The 25,911-nt window shown below is 35.7% G+C and overlaps 1 protein-coding gene across 6 annotated transcripts in view; it reads right to left on the bottom strand.

Moving 5' to 3' along the window:
* Window positions 1-6,051: 6,051 nt before the first annotated feature.
* The window catches only part of MAPK8 (mitogen-activated protein kinase 8), a 103,008-nt gene continuing 83,148 nt past the window's right edge, over window positions 6,052-25,911 (bottom strand). For 3 of the 6 annotated variants that reach the window (XM_004286495.4, XM_033417810.2, XM_033417809.2), the window contains 7 exons: window positions 21,281-21,446; window positions 17,496-17,567; window positions 15,962-16,144; window positions 15,519-15,643; window positions 14,914-14,977; window positions 11,964-12,041; window positions 6,052-7,588 (listed from right to left, as the gene is read on the bottom strand). In XM_004286495.4, the coding sequence (XP_004286543.1) occupies window positions 7,443-7,588; window positions 11,964-12,041; window positions 14,914-14,977; window positions 15,519-15,643; window positions 15,962-16,144; window positions 17,496-17,567; window positions 21,281-21,446 (834 nt within the window). In that variant the 3' untranslated portion in view covers window positions 6,052-7,442. Of the gene's footprint in view, window positions 7,594-11,963; window positions 12,042-14,913; window positions 14,978-15,518; window positions 15,644-15,961; window positions 16,145-17,495; window positions 17,568-17,934; window positions 18,007-21,280; window positions 21,447-25,911 lie in introns of all 6 variants that reach the window. The other 3 variants (XM_012539387.3, XM_004286494.4, XM_012539388.3) reach the window with 3 other exon arrangements.

Here is a 25,911-nt window from a genome sequence, read left to right as displayed (position 1 = left end):
ATTTCAGAGGATAGAAACGGTATAGAAGATAGTCCTAGTCATTAGCTTACCCAGACCAATACTGATTGAATGCCTACTTCCCAGTCATCGTGATCTAGGAGTAAGACAGGCTCTTCCATCCAAGGGATTCCAAGGCGAAGCATCAGTAGATTAGCACACAGGATGCCCTCACAGAACAAAAGGAAAAGACATACAGCACGTTGTTGTCTTGTATTCTCTGTGGAACAAAATGGGGAGTGCATGAACGAATAAATTAAAGGAAACATGCAATGGGGACATGAAATAAAAAGTCCTTGCAGAGAAAGTTTATCAGAGGAGAAATTATCAAACGTGGGCCTTCAGCAATGAGGATTTCAAATGGGCAAATGGCGGGAGTAATATGCACAAAGATGTAAAGTATATGCCATGGAGGAGGTTCAGCTGGAATGAGCTGAATGGCAGGAATGATATATGAAATAGAATCAAAACAAAGTTTAATTCTACTTCTCAGAAAAAACAACAGCAACAACCCTCAATACTGATTTTGAGGCATGTCTCTCAAGTGAGAATTATTCTTACCAACCACATGAAAATTGGGACTACTAGGGATGAAGAGGATGACTTGGGGGTCAGCATGTATATAAGTTCTCAGATGGGGGACCACACAAAATTCCTCCCTTTGTCTGCAACATTTCTCCATTATCTTAAACCATTTCTATTCCTTTCCAAGGCTAAAGTTAACAATTATATTTGCTTTACACTAATTATTTTGATAAAAGTACACGAAGTAGATCATTTCAGCAGCCCTGTGACAGACTATCTCCCATCCTGTGACAGATGCAGCAGCACCAGGCTCAGCAAAGCTGGAACCTGTCCAAGATCACCCACTCTCTCCATCTGGAACTCAGGCTGGATCCATAGGATTCAGTAGATCCCACCCTCTCCAGGACCTTGTCTCATCGAGGCACATGTGCTTTTAAATTCTCCCTTTTAACGTGTTCTGACCCCTCAGTCTACCCCTCAAGACATTGTCATGATTCTTTATATTTCCTGCCAACTTTCTGAAAGTACTGTTTTTACTACTGCTTCACTACTCACTCAATCCTCAGCAATCACAACTATGCCCCCACCTGTCCGGGTAACTCTAACAGTCTTATGTTACATCCAACAGGAATCCCCTATCTTTTCCCTCTGTCCACAAAATGACACTAGTGAAAATGGTGCACAGACCACACAAGGGGATGACGCAGACCTCACGAGGAAAGGGACTACAAGACTGGAGAGGTCTACAGGCAGTTAGGGAGCAATCTTTCCTTTCCTTCCACTCCTGAAATACTAAGTGGCAAGCGGATGCCATACCTGAAGTGTGTTCTGTCATGAACTGTGATGTACAAACTGTAGAATACACTGAATATATTTTCCCTGCACAATCTCTTGTGTGCTGACCAACTGGCCCCAAATGCTAATCTTGGCAACTTCACTTATGTTATGGCAATCTGAGTCCCCAATTTTCCATTCTCAATATGAACAAAGTATCTGGCTTCCCAGTCACCAATCTCCATGCCTCGTCTAACCAGACCTGATCCCACTGTCAGTGACCCTCATAGAACAAAGGTGTGATCATATTAACTCCTCTTTCTCACAAACCAGTAGTTCCTACTGCCTTTAAAATGATGACAATTTCTTCAAAACGTTTCAATTCTGATCTTCAACTTTTCAGTCTTATCTCCCATCACATTCTCTCTTTACATTCACACCCCGCCAGACCATTCCTCACTCCTTGCCTTTCTCTTTACCTGGGAATACCCTTCCTCTCCAAAAATGCCTTAAAAAATATGCCTCCTCTGCGAAACCCTCATTTCCTCTAATCAGTCCTTCCCTGTGTCCCTTCAGCATGGTCTTTGTTCCTCACACAACACTTAACTTCAATCAGGCTGCCTAGACTCTGAGTGTCATCCATTTTTAGATCACTCCTCACTTCCAGCTTCTAACATAGGGTCTTAGACATATATGCACACATTAATTGATGGAATTAAATGAAATATATTACTAACTACCAAAGCAGGAAAAGAGACAACAGGATGTTGTAAATAAAATATGTTAGAAGTCTAACTTTACAGAGCATATTTGAAGTATCTTTTAGTTTCAAATGAAGTCCAAAGACATATTGGTGTATTAGCTATAAAAGCTAAATAAAAAAATTTCAAACCATAAAACCAGTACAAATCAATTTTCATTCACATAAAGTCAATGGACCTTTTGAGGAGCAACAGTAAAATAAATGTAGTACCTCAATTAACAAGAATGCATTACTTACTCCATTTTATTTGGTGTCACTAGGGTATTATGGCTGGGTAGAAATTAAATTAACTCAACACTCCACACGGATGTCTGCTCTTGCCACCCAGTCTATCACTGGAGGCCTCTTCCTTGACTGTGATGAGGCAGAGAGCACCAGGTTGGCAATCACATCAGCTGATGGAGCAGCAGTGGTCAGGCAGAAGCTTGGCCCAGGCTATCCTCTCCTCAGAGCAGGGAAGCATGAATGCAGGCGAGGGGGGTGGGACCCTCATGGATATGAGCGTTATCTGGAGCAAGAGTGGAGCAAGATGGAGGAGTGTCACCACATGGAGACTGGGCACATGCAGCGACAGACCCTGACACCCACATAGCAGCCTGCCCAGTGTAGGCAAAGAGAACACCTGCATGGCAAAGCTGGAAATGCGCTCAGAGCTGAAATCCCTGGTTTGTTTTGAAACAGATCCTTTTAAAATACTTATTCTTGCCAAGTGGCCATGGTGGCTGCTCTCTCACATGGTTACAAAGAACTATAGGTTAAGGGCACTGAAGCAAATTCCCTTTTTAAAATAATGTTTCTCTAGCAAGTTCAAACACCAGAAAAGCAAGAGTAGGTAAACGAGAAAACCAGGGTGATAGTTTAGCCTCTTCACAGTTTGTATAAAATCCAAATCTAAGAGACCTGCCCTAGCACCCCTTTGATCTCAATCCATAGGAAATCTTAAAATTGCCCAGAAAAACTTTTTATCAAAAATTGATATTTTGTTTTCAATGAAAAACTCTTAATTTCATAATTTTCATATCACTTTTTTCTTTTTTATTTAAAATATTATAACCAATTAACATACTAGATAACATTGTTTACATTCCAGTGGTGCATGTTTAATGACTAGGGCATGAATGATTAAAAACCACAATAATTATCTCAGCATTCCCTACAAAGTGCCCCATTTGTTTTGTCTAGAGGAGGGGAGAGGAGAGGGAATGGAACACAGGGAAGAGAGAGGAAATGAAGAAGGAATGGCATCATATAGGGAGAAAAGCAAATGTCAATTATGATACTTGGGTTTCAGGTTTCAAAACCTGTTGAACAGGATAAACTATAGTGAGAAAATAGATGTCACAGTCCAGGTAGACAGCTAGTTCAGTTTAACTTCATCATTCAGCTAAAAGATTAAGAGCTTCTCAAAAATATACCAAATATCGGGCCTACAAAAGTAATTTATTTCTTCGTAAAATTTACTAAGATTTATTCCTTTTGTAAAATGTAAAGAATGGACTGATATCACGAGCAGGTTTCTACTTACAAAAACAGACAGTAATTATGTCCAACGAGCACATCTAACACCATACTCCAAGATACACAGTGAAAGATTTTACAGGTGAGTCTCTCTTACCGATGCAAGGTATATATTTTACATACTTACTGGTGTTGTGTCGACACTGGCTATGAAGTATTTAACACACATTTATAATTCACTCAGCGAAGATCTAACAGTAAGGGCAACCGCTTACTTGGGAAAGCATAGAAAATTAGTGTGAGGTAGTTCAATAAAAACCTAGTTTAATTTGTAAGTTATTATGAGAAAAAAACATTGTGCAAAACTAATCCACAGGTAGTATTTCTCAGAAGTTTCAGTAACAAAGAGAATCTAAATTAGAAATGGCCAGAATGTGTTACTCTTACTAGACTCTCCTTAAGAGCACTTAACTAAGAGCAGTTAGTTTGAAATTAATTAGGACTTTTGTTTTCCTTACCAGTTTTCTAATCGTACCCCAAACTACACATTTCTGCTTCAATGCCCTTATACATCTTCATCTTGCTTGCTATTAAGGAAAAATTAGTTTCCTCTGATTCGGGAAAAACCTAAGAGAGATCAGTAGAAACACAATGTACACTAAAATGTAAAGGATCCGGAGGCAACATTTAAGAGGTCTGCTAATGACAGAACAGTAGTGTTTGGTTTTTCTACCGGTAAGAGTTTACTGGGGTCATGGGGCATCATGCATTCACTCTACAGCTAATGTGTGACTAATGAACAACACTCACAAACAAACTACAACAGTATTTTTGAAAATAGACTATGTTTTTACCTCAAAATGTTGTACAGGCTTGTGCCTAGGCAACAATGAGTAGTTACATCTTCATAGTGTAGCACATACTGGCCGATAGTGTATACCAAGTCTTATCTGTAACCCCAAACGGCTTCACTTGCCTGCTGCTGATTTCACTATCAGATCATCCATGTCCTCTTCACCTTTACCTTTTTAGACAACACAGCAGGATTAGCATGGAACAAAATAATGAAAGGGCTTATGAGAAAGTCTGCTGCTTCACATATAATCAAGCTTCTTGATATCGTTAAGGGGTTTGTATGGTAGCCTTTTCACTTAAGAGGCTGGCATTTCTCTTAGGAAGTCTGGTGTGAATGCACTGTACCTTTACCAACTTGGAAGAGTGCATACCAGGAACAATCAGCAGCCGAGGGTGTGTAACAAAATGAGAACTGTTCAGCAAACAGTATGAAGAGTTGAGATGCTTTGTCTATGTCTATTATAATTAAGCAATCCCAACAACACAATCATTTAACAAATAGTTTATATTAGAGGGTAACAGAACAGTAACCAGGAAGAAATATGTAGAAAGAATTATTGTCTCTTTCCTAACCTATAAAGTTAAACAATATATCTTGGTCAAAGTAATTTTCTGACAGTAAGACCATGGGTATATTAAGTATATAAAGTTGAAAAAACAAAGTTATAAGATAAGCAAAGTGGCTTTACGTAAGTACTGCTTGACAGAAATCTTATTTGTAATTTCTTTAAAAAAATGTTTAAGATGTTTTTAAAGGTTCAAAAGTAAAATACAAAGAACTAGCACATTTTTAATTTAATACAGTTAAGAGAAGAGGGAAGGTTGTATTTAGCTATTGCATTTTTAAAAACCCAGGACAAGCAACACTTAGACTTTGTTTTCAGGATATAACAAGTATTTTAGTCTACATGACTAATAAGAGTTGATCTTCTCTGATCAACTGAAACATGCTGGTTGGCAAGTGGGAGCTGGCATTTACAACAAACAATACTGTAACAACACTTGGTTTTCCTTGCTTAACCAAAATCTGTATCAAGAGATGGCTTATCAGCGAGGAAACAGAAAATAAGGGAATCTTCTGAGAGCATGTCAGTTGTTAAAGTGCAATAGTGAAATAATCTATCCTATAGAAATAAAGCTAGTTAACTGTCAAACTAATAAAAACTAGGAACACACTCATGCTCAAATTTCTTCTGAAATTGTAAATCCAATCCTGTTTCTACAATTCAAAAGGTGTTATAGTCTTAAAACTTTAATTTGCCTAATTAATGCACCCTGTCATATCAGTAGAAAAGGGATTAATAAAAAGGCTGCCAACTTCAAAAGAGGCTAGAAATCACTTTAAACCATCAAAGACAAACTTACTATTTCAAAGCATATAAAATGGCTATTAATGTATTTTAATCCTAAATATTGCACATTAACAATGACCTAAAATACCTTACTCAAAACGAATTTTGCACTGAATATATGAATAACATGCCAAGTGGACTTTCAGACGCTGCACGTTGAGCCGCACCAGTTCTTGCTCCTGCTGGTCATTAATTCCATTGGGCTTTCTGCCTAGAACCTTTAGCTTACTTAAGTATGCATTTCCCAGTTCATTACATGAAATGCCTCTTGTTCCAAAAATAACAAAAAGTGCCTGGGGCATTACAGACAACGTATTTCAGATATAATGAGACTTCAATGACATTTTACTTAAGAAAAATTCAGTTATAGAGAAATAATTCTGCAGATATAAAATGTAAACAGTTAACATACAACTGTCAGGAGCAGCACCATTCTTACACTGTTCAACATCCACATTGTGTGTTTTATTGAAAATCAGGTATAAAAAAATTAAAGACTCAGACTAAATAACCACCAATTATGCCTGCTCTACTCAATGTGAAGAAACAGTCCTTAGAAAATGATATCCTATATATGGCTGTGTGCTACTATTTTCAGATGAACGGTATATTGCTCATTTTATACATCACCTACAGAAATCTAAGTAGGCTTTGGAACCTCCCAACAGCTAGTATAAATATGATTATGCCACAGGTAGAATCAAATGGCCAGAAACACCCTGAGAACTGGTGCTCAACTGACTGACACTCTAGAAACCAAATAGGTCCAAGGGCCCGAGGCTGCAGGAAAGAGAAAGACCAGACTCTAAATCATTGCTGGGACCTACAGCCTGAGTAGATTAACTCAGTGTATATAAAAACAGGCTCATAGCTAGTAAAGGTGAACCATCTGTTTATTTCCATTGAAATGTATTATTCATGAAGTAGCCTCTTGACTTTACGTGATCATAAGCTTTGAGCATGCCACAAATTTGCAGAAAACACCATATTCTCTTACTTTTGGTGGGTAGGATGGGGGATAGGAGGGTGGTGGTAGATGCCCAACATCTTCAAAGACATGCTCTGAGTTATTCTACCATTTAGATGATGGGGCTTTTGCCAAAATTCATGTAGGATTACCTACCAATTGTTGTAACTAAATTAGAATTGGCAAGTAGCAAATATTGGAGGTTTTTTTTTTAACACGTTCATCATTTACAGTAGTTATTCCTGAATATAACTGGCTACAGGTTATTTTCCCTCACTCCTCTGGGGTTATTTCATTGATAAGCACATAACCCTAAAGGATAGCATCATGAACAAAACATCTGAATAAATTCTAATAAAAAAAACTATAAAAATCTTAAATAATTCATGATATAGGCAAGTCACCACATAATAGTTGCTTTGATAAACAAAATCTTACAAATTCAGTAAAAAAAAAAAAATCAGCAGCATAAGATAAAGCAAATATGCAAAAATTTTAAACCATGATAAAATAATTAGGTTTACATTATACAGTTAATTACAGCAAAAATACAGTTTTGTTGCTGTTTTAAAACACAACTTAAGTTTTAAATTACATCACTTGAAATTAAGAAAAAAACTACTTTACTACAAAATGAATTCTATGTTTTTGAAAAATCACTCAAAAATAAGACCACTGAATTGTTTTCAAAGTAGTTCTATCAATGACTAAACAACTCCCCATCCCTCCCACCCCCACAAGGCCCAAGTAGTCATCTACAGCAGCCCAGAGGTCCAGCTGATGCTTCTAGACTGCTGTCTGTATCCGAGGCCAAAGTCGGATCTGTTGACATTGAAGACACATCATTGACAGACGATGATGACGATGGATGCTGAGAGCCATTGATCACTGCTGCACCTGTGCTATGAGAAACAAAACAGCAAATCAGTTGCAGACAGAGTTGCAGACCGAGCTACTTGTACTGTACTGACCACCTCTAGTGGTCAATAATTTTTCTTTTGGTTTTAAAAGGCTCACTAAAAATAATCACAAGTGATATTCAACACAACACTAACAAACACTTTTCACTGCTAGCTACGAGGTAAGAATTCTGAAAACGTCTGGTAACCTGTCCTTTCTACTAATTTGTTTTTCATTTTCAGTTCAGGACAAGAATTATTAAGTCCAAGCTATAGTTAGAAATGGTCCTACGGCAAGACTCATGAATTGGCTTCAGACTGTGTGTGAATAACACTTAATAATACATGCAAAACTGTCTGCATTGCATTTTGTTGGAGAGAGGATCTCAAAGGAATGTATGACTCAAAGAGTTAAAGACTACTGCCCTAATAAATGTAAATTGGTGCAGCCACTGTGGAAAACAGTATGGAGGTTCCTCAAAAAACTAAAAAGAGAATTGCCATATGATCCAGCAATCCCACTCTTGGGCATATATCCAGACAAAAACTATACTTTGAAAAGATACATATACCCCAATGTTCACTGAAGCGCTATTTAAACAGCCAAAACATGGAAGCAACCTATATGTCCAATGACAGATGAATGGATAATGAAGATGTGGTACATATATACAATGGAATACTACTCAGCCATAAAAATATAACAAAATAATGCCATTTGCAGCAACACGGATGGACCTAGAGATTACCATACTAAGTGAAGTAAGTCAGAAAGAGAAAGACAAATAACATATGATATCACTTATATGTGGAATCTAAAATATGACACAAATGAACTTATCTATGAAACAGAAACAGACTTACATAGAGAACAGACTTATGGTTGCCAAGCAGGAGGGGGTGGTGGGGGAGGGATGGATTGGGAGTTTGGGATTAGCAGATGCGAACTATTGTATATATGTATAACTGAATCACTTTGCTGTACACCAGAAACTAATGTAATGTTGTAAATCAACTATACTTCAATAAAATAAATTTTAAAAAAAACTACTGCCCTACAAAAAAAATGCTCTATGATATCTTCTCACTGTAAAGTCCAAACAATCCTTCTGGTACATCTTGTTTTTAAGCAAAAGCCAAGACGAAGATTAAAATCATTTTAATTCAATGGATCCTCAGTTCAACCGCCCCATTTGGTTACGTGACTTGCCGAGCCACGCAAGTGCCCCAGTTAGGTAAACTCAAGTCTTGTTATTTCAGTTCTAATAAGTACTTGGTAAATGCAAATACAGACTTATTAAACACGAAAGTACAGGGAGACTGTTTCCTTTACCAAAAGTATAGCCTAACAAGCATTTCCTGGATTTTAAAAAGCAACAGGAATACTTAACCTATAGAAAAATCCTCTCAAGGGGGTTGGGTCAGGAAGGGAAGGAAATGACACCGTGGGGTTGGGAAAAGGTAAAGGTGATTCATGCACTAGGTAAGTGCTTTTGAACTACATGAGCACTAAATAAGAGTCTTTTCAAATTTGAGTATATTAAATAACGCAAGTTATACAAAAATTCCTAAGAACACATTCATGGAATAAAAACCAATGGTTTTCAAACTGAGCAATAAGAATAGGGGTGAGTTTCAGGGACCCAATGATGTTAAAACTAAGCAGGTTGAAAACCACTGTTCCAGAACGCAGCACCTCATTGTTTGAAATTATCCCTCCTTTGTGTCCAATGACAAGCAATAAAAACACTTAAATATGAAAGGTCCTCTGAGAGCTTGTCTTCAAATCTAACAATGAAATAGCTAGGGAATGGGAATAGGCAAATCTTTAGGGCAGTGGGGCAGGGACTGGGAAACAGAAAGGAATGGAACCACAAGGGATAGAGCAGGTGATGGGAGGTACACTGGGAAAGAAAAGCAGACTGGGTACTTCAGGCCTAATAGAGAGGAAAAGGAGAAATGTGATAACCTTCTAGACCCAAGAACCCATTAGGCTCCCAGCCAGAGTGAAATGAAGATACTAAACTTTTAAAAGTTCAATTGGTACACTACAGAATGCACCTTTTCTGACTAAAGAGTATACAACATTATGGCTAGCTTCAAAGACCTGTACTGAAACATTCAAATCATAAAAGGGTTCTATATACTTTTTCATGCCTCTACTTCTTTATCCAAATTTTATTTCATCCAAATTTTTTAATCTAATAAAAATCATTTTTTTCTCTTGAATTGATTTTTATTTAAACATCTTTATTGGAGTATAATTGCTTTACAATGTTGTGTTTTAAATGCACCATAATTAAACAGTTAACTTTTTAATCTGAAAATCAAATACCTAAGGAAAAAAAAACTTGTTTACTTCTGACCTTTAAAGTAATATATTGGGTTGGCCAAAAAGTTCATTCGGGTTTTCCCGTAAGTTACAGAAAAACCCAAACGAACTTTTGGGCCAAGCCAATAGTAAATTCTCAATATCCGGACAGCAATAATACGGAAAAATCTTTAATTTCAGATATCTGGGTCATTTCCCTCTCAGTGACTCTACACACTCAAAGGTATGCAAACTCATTTTAGTATTAGCCAACCCAAAATAAAGATAAGAGGCAATCCAGAGGGAAAAATATTTACTTTTTAAAATCAAGTCGAAATGGTATTGTGATTATCTGATATTCTGAGTCATCAAATACTTATCTTCTGTTTTTGCATATATTCAAGAACTGAATATTTTTATAACAGATTAATTTACTAACACTCTTCTTTGCCAGCTATAACTGAGAATCCAGAAAATGTCTAGAAACTTGCAGTCCTGTCCTTTCCACTGACTTATTTTGTAACCATAGTTTAGTGTTGTCTAGGATTCAAATTTTTCACTTATAAATTAAGAACAAACACAACTGCTCTATCTATCTCATGAGATTATTAAGTTTACTCAAACATTTGACACTTAGGATGTGCCATCACTAGGACAGTATGCTAAAGTATAAAACCTCCCTAAAAATGGACTTTTCAAATTCCATTCAAGCCTCCATCATGAACAATTCACTTATATGACTACTGTATATCAATACAAAGCTAATTAACTGAGTTATTAAAGCATTTATAAGATAGCTTTTGTTACAGCTAATTGTAGGTAAAAAGCTGTTGAAACCAATTTATGTTTTCAAGAGGATCTATATTAAAATTTGGAAGACTGCATTCTTGATCAAGGTTTAAAAAACAAAGAATTAAAAGAACTCAAAATATAACCAAAAATGTCATAGGAAGCTACAAAAATTATTTAAACAAATATATGTTTATAGTACAACAAAATGGGCACCTGAAACTATACCTATATATCTTACTTCATTGATGCTAAATATGATATCCTTTTTTTTCTTAGAATGTATAAGAATTTTAGAAGGATTAAAATGGCATAGTTTCACGCAAATTCAAGACCTACCTGTTGAAACCTTACTCAGCCTTCAAGGCTCAGCTCAAATTTAATCTCTTCCCTAAAACTGCCCTATTCTCTGTTGCCAGCCATATGGGATGCTGGAAAAACCACGCCCTCTGAAGTTACTGATAAGCATGGCTTCAAGTATTGCTTTTCTACACAAAAGATTTGTAGTCTTATATCATTTAATTTTTCTAAACTTGTTTCCTCATCTGTAAAATGTGCACAACAACCCCTTCCTCAGGGTTCTGGGGGGCTGAATGAAACAAAGTACAAAAACTATCAGTGTCTGTCATGTAGTATGTACTTAATATGTACATGTTACCTGTCATTTAACTTTTCCTTTAAATTCTTTATGCTTTAACAAGTACTAAAATTTAATATAAGATGAGCTTATGATAAAAGAAAATGTTTAACTCCTGCAAACCAATGTTCTTAAGAGCTAGAATACCTTCTGACAGCAGTTTTAATGCTACTGCCTTAAACAAATCAAAAATACCAAAATGAGAAAGAGGTATCATGTACAAAATTGGCATCCCGTACAGAATTTTGCCATGAAGTTTTAGTTTATTTATCCAAAGTAAGGACTGTTAAATCACAGAAAGGTAAATATATTGAATTGTGATAAATTTCTTCTTTAAAGACAACAATGCCAACAACCACCAAAAAATGTTTTAAATTTCTGTTCTTCAATGGGATGTCAGTATCAAAGAAAAAGATCTGCATTTTATGAAGTCAGTTACTGATATACTAGTACAATGTACTGATAGAACAGTGTACCAATGCTTTCGAATTTACCACAGAAATTGTATTCCTTATAGTTAATAAACTTTTAATACTAATGGTACTAAATATGGAAAGAACTGAAGGTTTCAGGCCACTGAAGACTACAACACAAGAAGTAAACTGTAATCTTAACTAAGCTTATATTGTAACCAACCTAAAGGAGAGGGTTGCCCCCGTATAACTCCATTCTTGGTTCTCTCCTCCAAGTCCATAACTTCTTTGTATATCAATTCTGAAAAAGAGGTGAACAAAAACTTTTCAAAGTCTGAGAGGCAATCTCCCAAGATATGTATGTTTTAAGTAAAAAATTTTTGCACACTCTAAGTACTTCGAATGGTGTTCTTGCAATGGCAGAGGGTCCAGAAGTGTCAGCCTAAGATTCAAAGGTGTTAATAACAATTTCTTGATCCTCAACCATGAATTATATTGAAAGAAGCAAAGTCTCTGCTGTAATATTCCAGAAGTTGGATTAAGATAGAGCTGGGGTTAGAAGCTTTATCTTTTTTACTCCACCAACACTTTGTACTATACCATATCATTCTGTACAGCAAATGCTAATTTAATTCTCTCAGTAAGGGCTTGAATCAAATTTGTCTTTAACTTCTATTTCCTGAGCCCTGGCATTGTACCTGGTACACTGTAGGTACTTACCCAGATATCTGTTAAAAGATTTAAATGCAAGAGTATGTGGAACCTTCTTTAATCAGAATAGAATATAAATATATTTTTATTAAAGGAAAAGAATCAGGTAACTATACTTTAACTCCTTCTGAGTTGAAGCATGGCATGCTATGACTGTCAAGAATTTCTTCATGAGAATCTTGGTCTTTAACTAGGCTTCTGGACAGTGGGTGGACTGCTGGGAGGACTACTCCAACTGAAGAGTAACACCAGATCCTGCCCTGCAGTGTACGTGCCTCCTGCCCTGTATTCTTCTACATGATCCTGATGTCAAGTGTGATGTGCCTTATGAGTCTGAATGCTGACTTAAGAAGAACCTTCTGGTGGATGCTAACATTGCCATTATTCATCATCATCTCTGGGTCATAAAATCCTTTGAGAATTGTATAAAAGCAATGAACCCTCTTCTGAGAAAAATGTATAAACAAAAATTGTTGCACAGAATTTCAAGGAGTCTGTAATTCTTTACATTAAACTTTCAATTAATGATTTCTGATCACAGGGTATGGCAACATTTATGTTGATAATAAGGTAAAACAAGTGGATATGTTGGGATGAACAAGAGCTGGAGACGCCTAAGTTTGCTTGCGATGGTAACCTACTTGGGCTGGGAAGAAGAAAAATAGCAAGTCTTGATAGAGGAAAGAATGGGAGATGCTTTTCTTTAAAGAAACAAAAAGGAATGATAAGCATTCCGGATAGGAGGATTAAAAAGAGAGAGAAAATACTCCTTTGTAAAATGGGACTGAGGCAGAAGAACCAAAGCTAATCAGGAGTACTAACTAGACAAAGCAATCTGTAGTTAATGGCTTTGGCAATGAATTTTTCTGTTATGATGCTAAAATTCTTAAGCAGATCTTGAAAAAGGGAGTTTGTAGGTAATTACTAAACGGCATTTGGGGCTAGGAGAAAAAGATACAGAATAAAGATAAACATGCTTACAGTAATCAAAAATCCCAGATATAACCATATACAAATGAAAATACAATGTTTCACTGATTTTAAGATGTACTTTTTTCACAGTTTAATATCTTTGAAACTGGGTTGCATCTATAATCAGTCGTGCAGTACAACTGGCATTGTTTCTTCTTTCTTAGTGGTACATACTAGTGTGTTTTACAATTGGTGGCCTATTAAGATTCCATGAAATACCATAAATGTTTACTGTAAATGTAATGATATATAAAAATATCATGTTAGATACTTTAATACATACTCTGATCTATAGTTTCTATACTCCTGTATATTACATATATAGATGCACTAGGTTCTACCCAATTCTATCATTCTGGTGGGCTCTACAGAGTCTAACTATATGTCTCCCAAAGTCGACTTAGCGAAAACTAATCTCTGGTTATTCCTAAGAAGAAAGAATCAAATTCATTCCTCCCAAATAAATCTGTAGATGGATAACATGCTCCGGTTTATACTGTTGCCTTCCAAGTATTTAGGTTCTTAGCTCTTAATAACATGTCTTCTGTCTACCTGATTTTAAGTGACTTGTCCAAAGTCATGTAGTTACAAAAGTGGTCAAAATATAAAATGCCAACAATATAAATGGAGGCAAGCAGGATCTAAAAATTACCTGGCTGAACTGTCCAAGGGAATCTTTTAAAGAAAGAAATATTTTAACATTGTCATGACTTTCAAAGCATTATTAATGTTCAACCAAAGTAAAAAAATAAAATAAAACTATTAGATATGCAAAGATTAAAAATTAACTCACTCTGTTGGTGAGGGTGGGGGTAAAAGAGACATTCCCATAAAATGCTGATGGAAGTGTAAACTGCTACAATTTCTCTGGAGAGTAATCGGAAATAACTGAAAAATGTCCTTTGGCCCAGTGAATCTCCTTGTAGGATTTTTCTTACAGGCATGTTCTCAGATGTGCACAAGAACACTGCAGAGTTGTTTGTAACAACAGACTAGACACAACTTAAATGCTCTTCAAATGGTTGTTAGATACAGAACCCTGTGACACAGGCGAACAGCAGATCACTAACCGGCTATTAAACCAAATGAGCCAGGTATATGGAGTAAGAGAGAATAATCTCTAAAATATACGATTATATCAACAAAGCAAGTGTGCACTGTATACAACCATATGTGATTAAAACAGGGTGGGAGAGGAGAAGGGGGAGACATCAAACACACAAGTTTGTATTTTTGTAGACTATGGAAGAACATAAAAGTTCCAGAAAGCACAAATGTGTCTTTGTCTGGGGTGGGGAACAAAGACACTGGGATTAAGTCAGTGAGGGAAGGAGACATACTCTCTACTTTTGTAAAAATATTAAATCATATTATTAAATATCAGTTACGAATAATAGAAAATATCTTTCATTTCCCTAAAACGATGAATAAATCAACATAGAAAGCCAGAGCTCTTTCAGCTTCATCTTAAAGAATCTGGTGAATGTTACCTTTCCACTCTTCTATTGTGTGTTCCCTTTCATCTAACTGCTTGTCAGGTATCTTTGGTGGTGGCTGAAAAACAAGGCAACAATAATTGAGTCAGTTTATTGGGAGTATATAAATTGTTTACAATTATTTGAAATGTTAGCCAGACTTGGAAAATACATCATTAGGCCAAGATTGATCAATGATCAACACTGATCTTGCCTAGAGAGAACAGTGACAGGAAAAAAGATATTTAACCGTCTTTTTCTTTTCTTCCTGTTTTTGAAATGGTCACATTTTATTTATATCATAGAACTGTGCTATGATTTGGATATAATAAGTTGTTTACAACTAAGTTAAGATGTTTTCCCAAAGTGCTCAACATTCTAGCTCAGCATACAAGGTATCACGGCAAAAAGGCAAGAAACAGTGGGGGGGAACTTTATTTTGTGTAGGAGGTACTTGGAGATGTTCATTCTCTTAAGAAACTTTTCATGCAAAAACAGAAAAACGCCATCATCATTTATTTATATTTTTATTTAAAATTTTAAAATATCCTCCAAACCTAACTTTAATTCTAACTCTAAGGGTACAATATAGTCTTCAAACATTAAAGAAAAGAACTTACAGCTTCTGCTTCAGAAGGATCATACCAGACGTTGATATACGGGTGCTGGAGAGCTTCATCTACAGAAATCCTTTTAGATGCATCAATTACCAGCATTTTAGATAACAAATCCCTTGCCTGACTGGCTGCAAAAATAATGAGACGTTAATGTACACGTATCTCATAAAAGCTTTAAAATTATCAATAAATTTCAGAAACTTGAAATTATCATTTATTAAAAAATGTTTTAAACAGAATAGATTTACTATAAAATTAGGTCATACATATGATTAAAAAATATAAAATCACAAAAAAATAACTAAAAAGAACTAAAACCTCACACTGTTCCATTACCCAGAGACAATGTTATGTCCCATGAGAATATGAATATACCCTCATAAACCCCCTCCACAACCACCCACCTACCCACAATGGAATTAAAGATATATGTTTATAAAAAGTACCTTTAAGTTTATTGTGTTCCGAGTCAGCTGGGAAAAGTACATCAGGGAAGAGTTTCTCAAAGCTATATCCAGCATATTTAGGTCTGTTTTCAACATAAGTCCTTACTGTTGGTTGTAGTTTCTTCATGAATTCAGGACATGGTGTTCCAAGCTGTTCAATAACTTTATTCCACTGATCAATATCTAATATCAAGTAGCTAAGAAAAAATACTGTGTATCTAATGTTCAACATATTAGTCATATCCATATTAAAATAAGAAAATGGCAATTAAGAAATCCTAAGAAAGAATGTGGCAGTTATAAATCTTACAGCCACCTTGCAAAAGGCAATGATTGTAGGTGGACAAAAAGGATCAGTAAACAAGCTTTGTTAACCTTATTTATTATGTGCATGTGTGTGTCTACTAATACTAATTTTATCATAAAAATGGAAGCTTAAATTCTAAATTCTTATATTCTAAATACACAAATTCTAAATACAAATGATAAGTGGTTCAAAGAAAAATGACAATTACTACCCATAAAGACTCTAAATGTAAACTGTACATAATTTTAGAATACAAAATTTGCCTTTCCTTCCAGCTTATCAGAAAATGTGAATGCATTTCCGAGAAGATAGGAAATATTTATTACATGTCCTGCATTTTTTGAGTTTTCTACACTAACAGAAAACCAGTAGCAATGAAAATGATGGCATTTCCTTTTGCCATTCTTTGTTCAGCTTATGTTAGTAAAATTTTTTTAAAGCTCTGAAATTTAAGAAAATGACTCAGTATTTTGGTTAAGGTGTAAGGTTAGAATTCTCTGGTCTCTTTCCTTCCAATCTTTAGCGTTTACACCTCCAACTCCTCCCCGTGGACTAAGACCTAAAACTTTCTTATTGTAACCCAGTGAATATGGTTTTTCCCATTCCTCTTCCTAAAACAATTCTAAGTTTCACTAGCTGATAGACACATAACAGATCACTGTTATTATAAAGATTAGTAGTCATTCAGATGAACAAAAATCATGACCCAAATCTACTCATCACCATGTAAAATTATTACTGCTGAAATTCTCAGATGAAAAGATCAGTATGTTATGTTGAGTAATGAGACAATAACCAAAAGACATAGAACACACAGCACATTAACAAAAAAGGAAGTGGGGAGGACAAAACAAAAGGATGACCAGAAGTAACAGACAATTCCAAAATTCATATTATGTCCTAAGTACTTCCAGACTTACTCAAGTGTATAATTATTAGAAAATTTAATACAAGCCATGACTTTTGATTTAGGTTAAATAAATCAACTCAAAGCCAGCAAATAATTGTGGATAATTAACCTGAGCAGTTTTCAGAATTAACATATGAAACAACAAATAAATTAGGGAAAGGAAAGTCTAAGTCAAATAGCAGGTGGTATTTTGAAAGAGTAATTTAACAATACTTTCTTATTAGGGAGAGACAAAATACATTATACCTGACCAAGCTGAAGTGCTGTCATACATTTTGACCTTTAGAAACTACATTTTAGGCCAAAGATAAGGATACGATCAGTACCTGGGAACAAAACACCACCTTTGATCATTTCTCCCATGATGCACCCAACTGACCAAATGTCAACTGAAAACAAAATGCAATGACATTAACATAAAGATTTTGGTTAAAATAAAAAAAAATATATAAACATTAAAAAAAAAATCACACACACCATGTATACTTCAAAATTATAGAAAGCAGTATAAAATAAAAATGAATGACAGTGAATGTGCTCTAACTACCAGCAGAGACTGTATTTCCTACTGCCAGATGCAGCCTACAAACATTTCAGCTTCGTATCTCAACAATTTTTGAACTATAACAGCCACAAACTTTACGTCTGTTTAAAAAAAACCCACATGTATGAATGTACACTATATTCATTTTCATTAGAGAACATAAGGAAGTTCATCACCTAACTAATTAAACTGCTGCAGCAGCACAAGGATACAGTCCCTTCCTGGAAAGAGGATTTTGTGGCAAACCATTTCTCCCATAATGCACCCCACAGACCATAAATCCACTATATGTTTGCAGCACAAAAGAAGGAAAAGCAAAGCAAAAGGTCGTTAAAATCAAAGAAGCATAATATGACTGCATTATATAAAAACTGCAAAACATCACCAAAAGAAAAAAGTGATTTTAATTTTAGCTAATGGAATAATTTAAAACACAAAATATTTGTCAAAAGGCTTTGATTCACAAAAGCAAATGTGAAGTGTGGCGTTTTAACTACGTATCTAATTTAAAGTGAGAGCTATGCACAGAAATCACATAATTTTAAAAACCTACACATTTTGCCCCTGAAAATTTATTTATAAAATATGAAAAAGAACCAAACACAAATCTTATAAGGCTGAAAATGTACATGAGGTAGCAAAATTTAAAAAATAAAATCTTTGTACTATTTTGAGGTTCAACTGTGCATTATACTCTCTCTTTAAGTCAAATAAAAGAAAAAAGCATGAGCAGAAATAATCTAGTATATTAAAATACTTAACAGAAACAATGTTTCTATGAATAATTACAGTTAAAAAGTTAATCTAAAGCTCTTCAGAAATTTTCAAGTTGGAGTTAATAAATTCGTTTTGAGAGGTGCTATGTTTACTCTGAATTGAAGGTCATTTTTCTCCTTGGCAACACCATGCTGCATTTACTCTACTATTCCAAAAGGAACAAGTGCATAGAGAACGAACAAATAATTTAAAAAACCTAGTAAAAGAAGTATATTTCATGTTTTCCACCTAAAGTGTTTTAAACCCATAGAACCAGAACGCTTTTGGTTTAAGAAGTTGGTTTTGGCTGAATACAGTATGAAATTTCCCACAGATTTATTATCTACAGAGTCTCCTAGTAGACTTACTGACCCTTGCCAACTTTAATTTTTTTCTTTTTTTTTGTTGGCCACACAGCATGCAGGATCTTAGTTCCCTGACCAGGATCAAACCCGTGCCCCCTGCGGTGGAAATGCGGAGTCTTAACCACTGGACCACCAGGGAAGTCCCATGACCCTTGTCAACTTTAAATGAGAGCTCTAGTCAATACTGAAAAGAATCTGCTAGACATAGAAATGGGCAATTTGAGGACCTCCACCTGTTTCATTAAAACTAACCACATACCCTGACATTTTATATCTTTGGGTTTGAAAATCAGACAAAAAGAGTAGGTGCTTGCAGTTTAATACAAGAGGAGAATGAGCAATTTGAAAGGAAAGCTTTAGAAACTTGCATTTGTTTTTGAAGTTTGAAGGCCCCAATTCTCTAATAGCAAAAGAAGAAAAGGGCAGGAATAGATGTTAGAAATATATCCTTTACCAATACAGGAGGACTTGGGAACTTAAAGTCAGTACTTTCTAATACACTCATAAGGAGACTGCCAGTTCATTACAGAATTTTAGGAGCTAGATTAGGAACAAATTTTAGAAATCCTGTGGAACTAAAGTTTCTCTAAAATTTCACATTAAAATACATACAAATCTTTTTATATTTATGGCATAGTTCAACTTTCAAGAATAAAATTTTAGAGGAAAAGTTAACATTCATAAATCAGTTCAGAGAAAAATTTTTTCCAGGGTTTTCATTTTGGCAAAAATCTATGAAAATAATTTTTCCCTGTGGACTTTATAGAGAATAGCAAGCTTTAGTTAAATATTCAGGACACAACTTATGTACATAATCTTAAGAAAAACATCTTAAAACAGATTTCAAAAGCTGCAAGCATGAGGGAAGATATTGTCTGGGTTAATGAAGACTTTCCTCAGAATATGATAAGCCTGATTCATACATAAAGCAAGTTTTACAGTGTCTAACTGCTCAGTCTATTTGGCAGTTTAAATATATTCCATTATCTCACACTTTACAAAAAGCTTTGAGCCGGTTTTCAATAAAAGACATATAAAATAAAGTTGTTAAAACAGGTGGGGGTGGGTGAAAGGTGTTAATAAAAGGCAGAAGTTCTTATGTTTAACCTTGCTGGCTAATGTAGTTATCATAATTAAGCATTACATTTGACTCAGTTTCCTGGGGCCCAAAAAAATTTAAAAAAAAAGGCAATAAGGTAGATCTATATAATTCTTACCTAAGAAAGGAAAGCATGTCAATTCTTTATATGACAGTTATTCTTGGTGCTAATTTCTGGTAGGGAGCTCCCAAGACCACAATTATAAAAGAGAGTGCCACATTATACATTATCTGTGACAATCAATGGTTTTACAGCAAATACAAAAACAATCTTCATGCCGGTCACTTAAAGCAGCAATTCTCAAAAAAAAAAAAAGTCTAATACTAAATCTAACTCACTGGGTTTTACAGGGTATAAGGCAATTTTAGATAAAGAGTAAGACAACAGCATGTTTATTTAAGAACAAAAGAATAGTAGTAAATATTTAAAGTGTTTTTAATGAGCTCAGAAAATTAAGCTAAAATCTTCAGTTCAATGTTATCTTTTATAAAAAAGAATCCCAAAAATTGACTTGGTACAGTTTCCTGATTCAAAGTGAACTGTTGTTTTAGATTCTTTGCTAGAAAAAATGTCTAGGTCCTATTCTAGTAAGTATTTTGGATTAAGTTACCACATTTAAAAAGTTATAGTTTAAGTCAATAAAATCCTGTGTAGACTTATTCATCTCTTAAATGACTGAGATTCAACAAAATTTCTTAAGTATAAATATATGTATATTTATGCATAATTTTTTTAAAATTCACGAACTACATGCCTGATAATGTTCTTCAACCTTGATTCTAATGCTGATACATATAATTGACTATACTCGCACATAATAATGCCATTTCTTTAAGGCTGGACACAAGGTCTTTGATGAAACATTGTTTTCTCTGAAAGGCAACCTTAATTATCCATCAGCTATGCAGAATGGCTTTATTGCAGCCCTTAAAGTTTGCACTACGTGCTACTGCTATTAACTTTAATGTCATGGGATTGGAAACGTGTGCAAATATCATTAATGCAAACTTAAGATTTCTTGAGCCCATGTTAGAATGCTCATTTTCAAGTTACAGGCAAGAAAATGGTATATATTCTGTTACAGGGGCCATGGCAACAAATTCTTTATCTAATGGTGTGTTGATGATTATGTATTTGTATTTAAATAAACAGGGGCCCCAAGTTTTTCCAAACATTTATGACAGAATTTGTAGTTACTTTCAAACTCTTGATAAACATCATTTCATACAGCGATACATTTAACTCTATGCACTTCAATTTAAGTATTTACATAAGAAATCTGATAAACAAAAGCAAATAAATCAGAACAGTATTTCAAGTAAATAGTGTTTGCTGACCGTTTTCTTTGTAGCCCATCCCTAGGATGACCTCAGGTGCTCTGTAGTAGCGAGTCACTACGTAAGGTGTCATCATAAAACTAGTTCCTGCAGTCCTGGCCAGTCCAAAGTCAAGAATCTTCAAAGTGCAGTCTGATTTTACTACTATATTACTGGGCTTTAAGTCCTTCAAAAATAAAAATTAAAAAAATGGCTGCTATAATATAAACAAATATTTTGCAGTCCACAAGTTACAAGATCACTTATAAAACAATTCATGGTTACTGTTCATTTTTCTCACTGTTATCACTGCACAGATTCATCATAATAGGCAAATCTGAGAAATTAGCTTGATGGCATTTTTAATTTATGAATATATACAGTTATTAGAAGTTAGTAATGCTTTATTTGCTAGAAATTATGATTAGCTAGAAACTTTCAATCAAGTGGTGTGAAAGCAATTTGGAAAGGCATCTCAAAGCTCATGTAAGAACTATTACAGTAAAAGTAAGAGAGAATCATAAAGTTAGCATTTATATGCACTTGTATACTAAATTACCAGCTTTTAAAAGATCCCATTTTAAAGTCAAAACAAGCTTTATATAGATACTATATACCAACAATGGGCCATTCTATGTCAACCCAAGCACATGTCACTTGACCTTTCAAGCTGGCAGACGTTCAACTCTAAAGGATCGAAGTCAGTCCTTCCATCACTGATTTCCCACCCGAAATCGTACAAATTTGTTCATAAAATTTTTGACTGCCAGTTGAGGTAGGACACCATTGTCTTGGTGCCACTAATCCATAAAATTACTTGCTGTTGATGCTACCAAATAATGTCTTTGTGAAGAATTTCCCACCTGAACCCAACCTCAAGGAATTCTGTGCTATGATCATTAAAAGGCAGCAGCATAAACACTCATGGCTTCAAGTTCAACCCATGAACTTGTTAGCTCCCATGAATTCTATTATGAACCGAGACCAAAGAAAGCAGGAGTATGATTCACATACATTGAATACCAGTGACTGATGTAACACAAAATAAAGCTGGCCTGAAATAATTACTTTTGTAATGTCTATATCCAGAGAAGCATGTATGCTGTCTTTAGCATATTTTGATATGCAATCATGGATGGGTTAGGCGATATGTAATCTATAGGTTTTATCAAATTAAAAATAGATATCAACAGGCTTATTGAAACAGAAAATGAAAATTTTCATTATTGCTATCCTGTAAATATGTTGTCACTATTTCCAAAATATAGTATCTCTGCAAAGTAACACTGCGTGTTCAAAAATAAATATTATGAGCCTTGATACTATTTCAATGTCTATAGTGTTGGTTAATGATTAATGGCTCTTCATACTACTGCATTCTAGTCTAGAAATAAGATTTCAACCTTAAACACTTTATTTTGGAAAGATTAAGAACAAAATGCAACTTTTAAAAAAATAGACATCTTGTTAAGGAAAAGAAACTGTCAAAAAAGAATATCATCTGAAATTCATCCTTGCATATCAAGATGTACCTTTCTACAGATGTTTAAGTTGCATTGCTATCTATACCTGTGAAGAATAACTGAACTTGTATGAATGTGTGACAGAAGTAGTGGACTAACAATATTCCACCTTCTCTCCCACATTTTTCCAGCCTGTGATTAATTCTAGTCAATGGGATGTGAGTGGGAATCAAGAATAGAAGGGCCAGTGCATAACATCCTTTTGTCTCTTGCCCTGCTTTGGTGACTAGTAACATTCTAGATATTGAGCTGCTGAGCATCTATGTATGGCAGAGTCCTCACCCCACTAGGACCTGTACTGGACACATACTGTGGGAGATAAACCTTGGTTGTGTTAAGCCACTGAAAACTCAAGTGTTTATCTGTTAATAACCTAGTTGTGATATTGTGACTTATAATAAGAAAACCATATTTGGTCATTGTCCCAATTACTGGCACAGAGCTCCTAGAACCCTTGGAATTTCCTAAGTGATACGAGCAATAAAGGTGAAAGGAGTGCTTTTTGTTATTCATAAGAAGTACCTTTCAACTACACCAGAGTTGACTTAATGAGGTTACTTTTGGAAAGTTCCAAAGGATGAGGCTGGTTGCCAGGGAACCAACAAAATAATTAGAGTGTTGAAACTTTCAGTCCCACAGGCCCCCAGACCACCTGGGAGGGGAGAGGGGCTAGAGACTGAGTTCGATCTCCAATGGCCAAAGATTTAATCAATCACGTCTATGTAATGAAGCCTCCATTAAAAACCCAAAAGGACTGGTACCGAGAGCTTCCGGTAAACACATGGAGGTGCTGGGAGAGTGGTGCACCCAGAGAGGGCTCGGAAGCTCCGTGCGCCTTCCCACATACTTTGCCTTATGCATCTCTCCATTTGGCTGTTCCTGAGTTACATCCTTTGTGATTAACCAGTAATCCAGAAAGTAAAATGTTTTCCTGAGTTCTATTAGGCACTCTAGCAAATTAACTGAATCTGAGGAGGGGGTTGTGGGAACCTCCAAATTATAGCCTGGGATTATGATTGGCATTTGAAGTTGGGGCAGTCTTGTGGGACTAAGCCCTTAACCTGGAGGATCTGAGGCTATTTCCAGGTAGATAGTGTCTACCTGGAATTGAGTAAAATTGTAGAATACCCAGGCTGGTGTCCAGAGAATCTGAGGACTGTTTGGTGTGGGAAAAACTACCTCACATCTGGTGTGAGAAGCATTATGGTAGTAGTGTGAGAGTAAAAGAGACACCTAAGAATGTTTTCCGTTATACTAGTCTATTCTGACTAACACTGAAATTGATGACAGGAGTACAGTGTTACTATTATAAACACAGGATCATAGCTTAGTAGTTGAGCAGCAGGCAGCAGGGAAACTAATATCAAAGGTTGGAAAGGTGATCCAGGTTATAGAGTAGCAAGACATTTCATGACACTGTCACCTACAATAACTTGGAAGGCACAGCACTTGCATAATGAACTTGAGCTCTAGAACAGGGGTTGGCAAATTAATGCCTGCCTGTTTTTGTGAAGAAAGTTTTATCAGAACACAGTCACACTCTCATTACCTACTGTCTATGGCTGCTTTTGTGTTACTATGATAAAGTTGAGCAGCTGTAACAGAGACTGTATCTTATCATCTGCAAAACCTAAGATATATACTATCTGGACTTGCCTTTAGAAAAAAAGTCTGCTGACCCCTGCTCTAGAAGGAGATTGAAAAGCAAAACTTTAGTAGTGGGTATAGGTGGCTATTGGCTACAAATCAAAGAATTGGCCACTTCACAAGAAGAAATAAAAGGGAACAGAATCTAGAATTTCAAGGCCTTGCCATTCTGGGAAAGCTAAATGCTACTAGACCTTTCAAAAAGAAAAAAAAAGAAAAAATAGTGGGTTGCTCAGCAAATATCTCCGCCTCCTAACCCAATATACTTCTTCACCTTATCGATGGGCCTACAGTAATTCTGGCCAATGGAATGTGAGGAAATGTGATGTTCATCAAATCTGAAGAGAAGTTTTAGATGTGCTTGACTGATTGAGCTTGGCTCTTGCCCTTCTTTCACCACGAGAAAAGGATGTGCCCCAGGGAGGCACTCCTTCAGCCTGGATGCTAAAACCTGGACATGAAACAAACCCTGAACCTGATCCCATGATCTGGAGCAGTGCCACACAGCCAACCTGCAGACCCCTGAGCAAGCAATAAATGTTGTTGTAAGCCACTGATATCTTGAATTTGTTTCTAATGCACTATTTTCACATAACAATTCTGAAAGCCTTTGATGGAAGAAGACCTGAAAAATCTTTCAATTGATGAAAATACCTCAGACTTGCCAACAGAGGCCTAAAAACATAAAGGCAGACATTAAGTCCAAGAATATAGAGCCAGTGAGCTACCAGATGTGCTTTGAAAAGAACTGTAATTAAAAACGTAAGAAGTCTCCTGAGTTTCTAAGAGAGATGTACCATTTAAAAAAAAAGAACTCCTTAAGGCTGTGACTGTTCTAGCCTTAAAACAATGGTTCTCAAATCAGGGCAATTTTGTTCCCAGGGGATATTTGGCAATGTCTAAAGACATTTTTGGTTGTCACAATTGGGGAGTACTACTGGCATCTCATGGGTAAAGGCCAGGAATGCTGCTAAACTTTCTACAATGTACAGGACAGCCCCTCAAAAGAAAGAATTATTCATCCAAAATGTCAATAGTGTCCAGGTTAAGGACTGTCTTAAAGTGACACTTGGGCCTCCAATCTTTAACAGATAGGAGTGAAACAGGGGCAGCCCCCAATGAGAACACACTTTCCAATACCCACTTCAGATATACTCAAGAAGGCTAGCAGAAAAGACTCTCCACAGGGTGGAGCCAGGTACCACAGAGAAGAGTGGACAGAGTACTCCTTGCAGAGATCAGATTCAGGGCCTAATCAAGGAGTAGGCTTCCCCACCACAAGGGCAAAAGAACGCTAACAATATCTACACAACAGAATTACAAATTACAAATAAATAACGACTGCATTTTTCAATTTCCCAAATGGGATTGTTTATTGTAGTTACCCTGACCCTGTTTGACCACCATATCTAGGGAATGGGGGGAGGGGGAGGAGATGCAAGTGACCAGATAATTTGGTCATTTTAGTTCTAATATTTCTGG

Source organism: Orcinus orca, chromosome 14 (assembly GCF_937001465.1).
Source record: "Orcinus orca chromosome 14, mOrcOrc1.1, whole genome shotgun sequence".
In the NCBI taxonomy this organism is placed as follows: Eukaryota; Metazoa; Chordata; class Mammalia; order Artiodactyla; family Delphinidae; genus Orcinus; species Orcinus orca.
The sequence above is the reverse complement of the archived record's forward strand: the minus strand, read 5'-3'. Positions and strand labels throughout refer to the sequence as shown.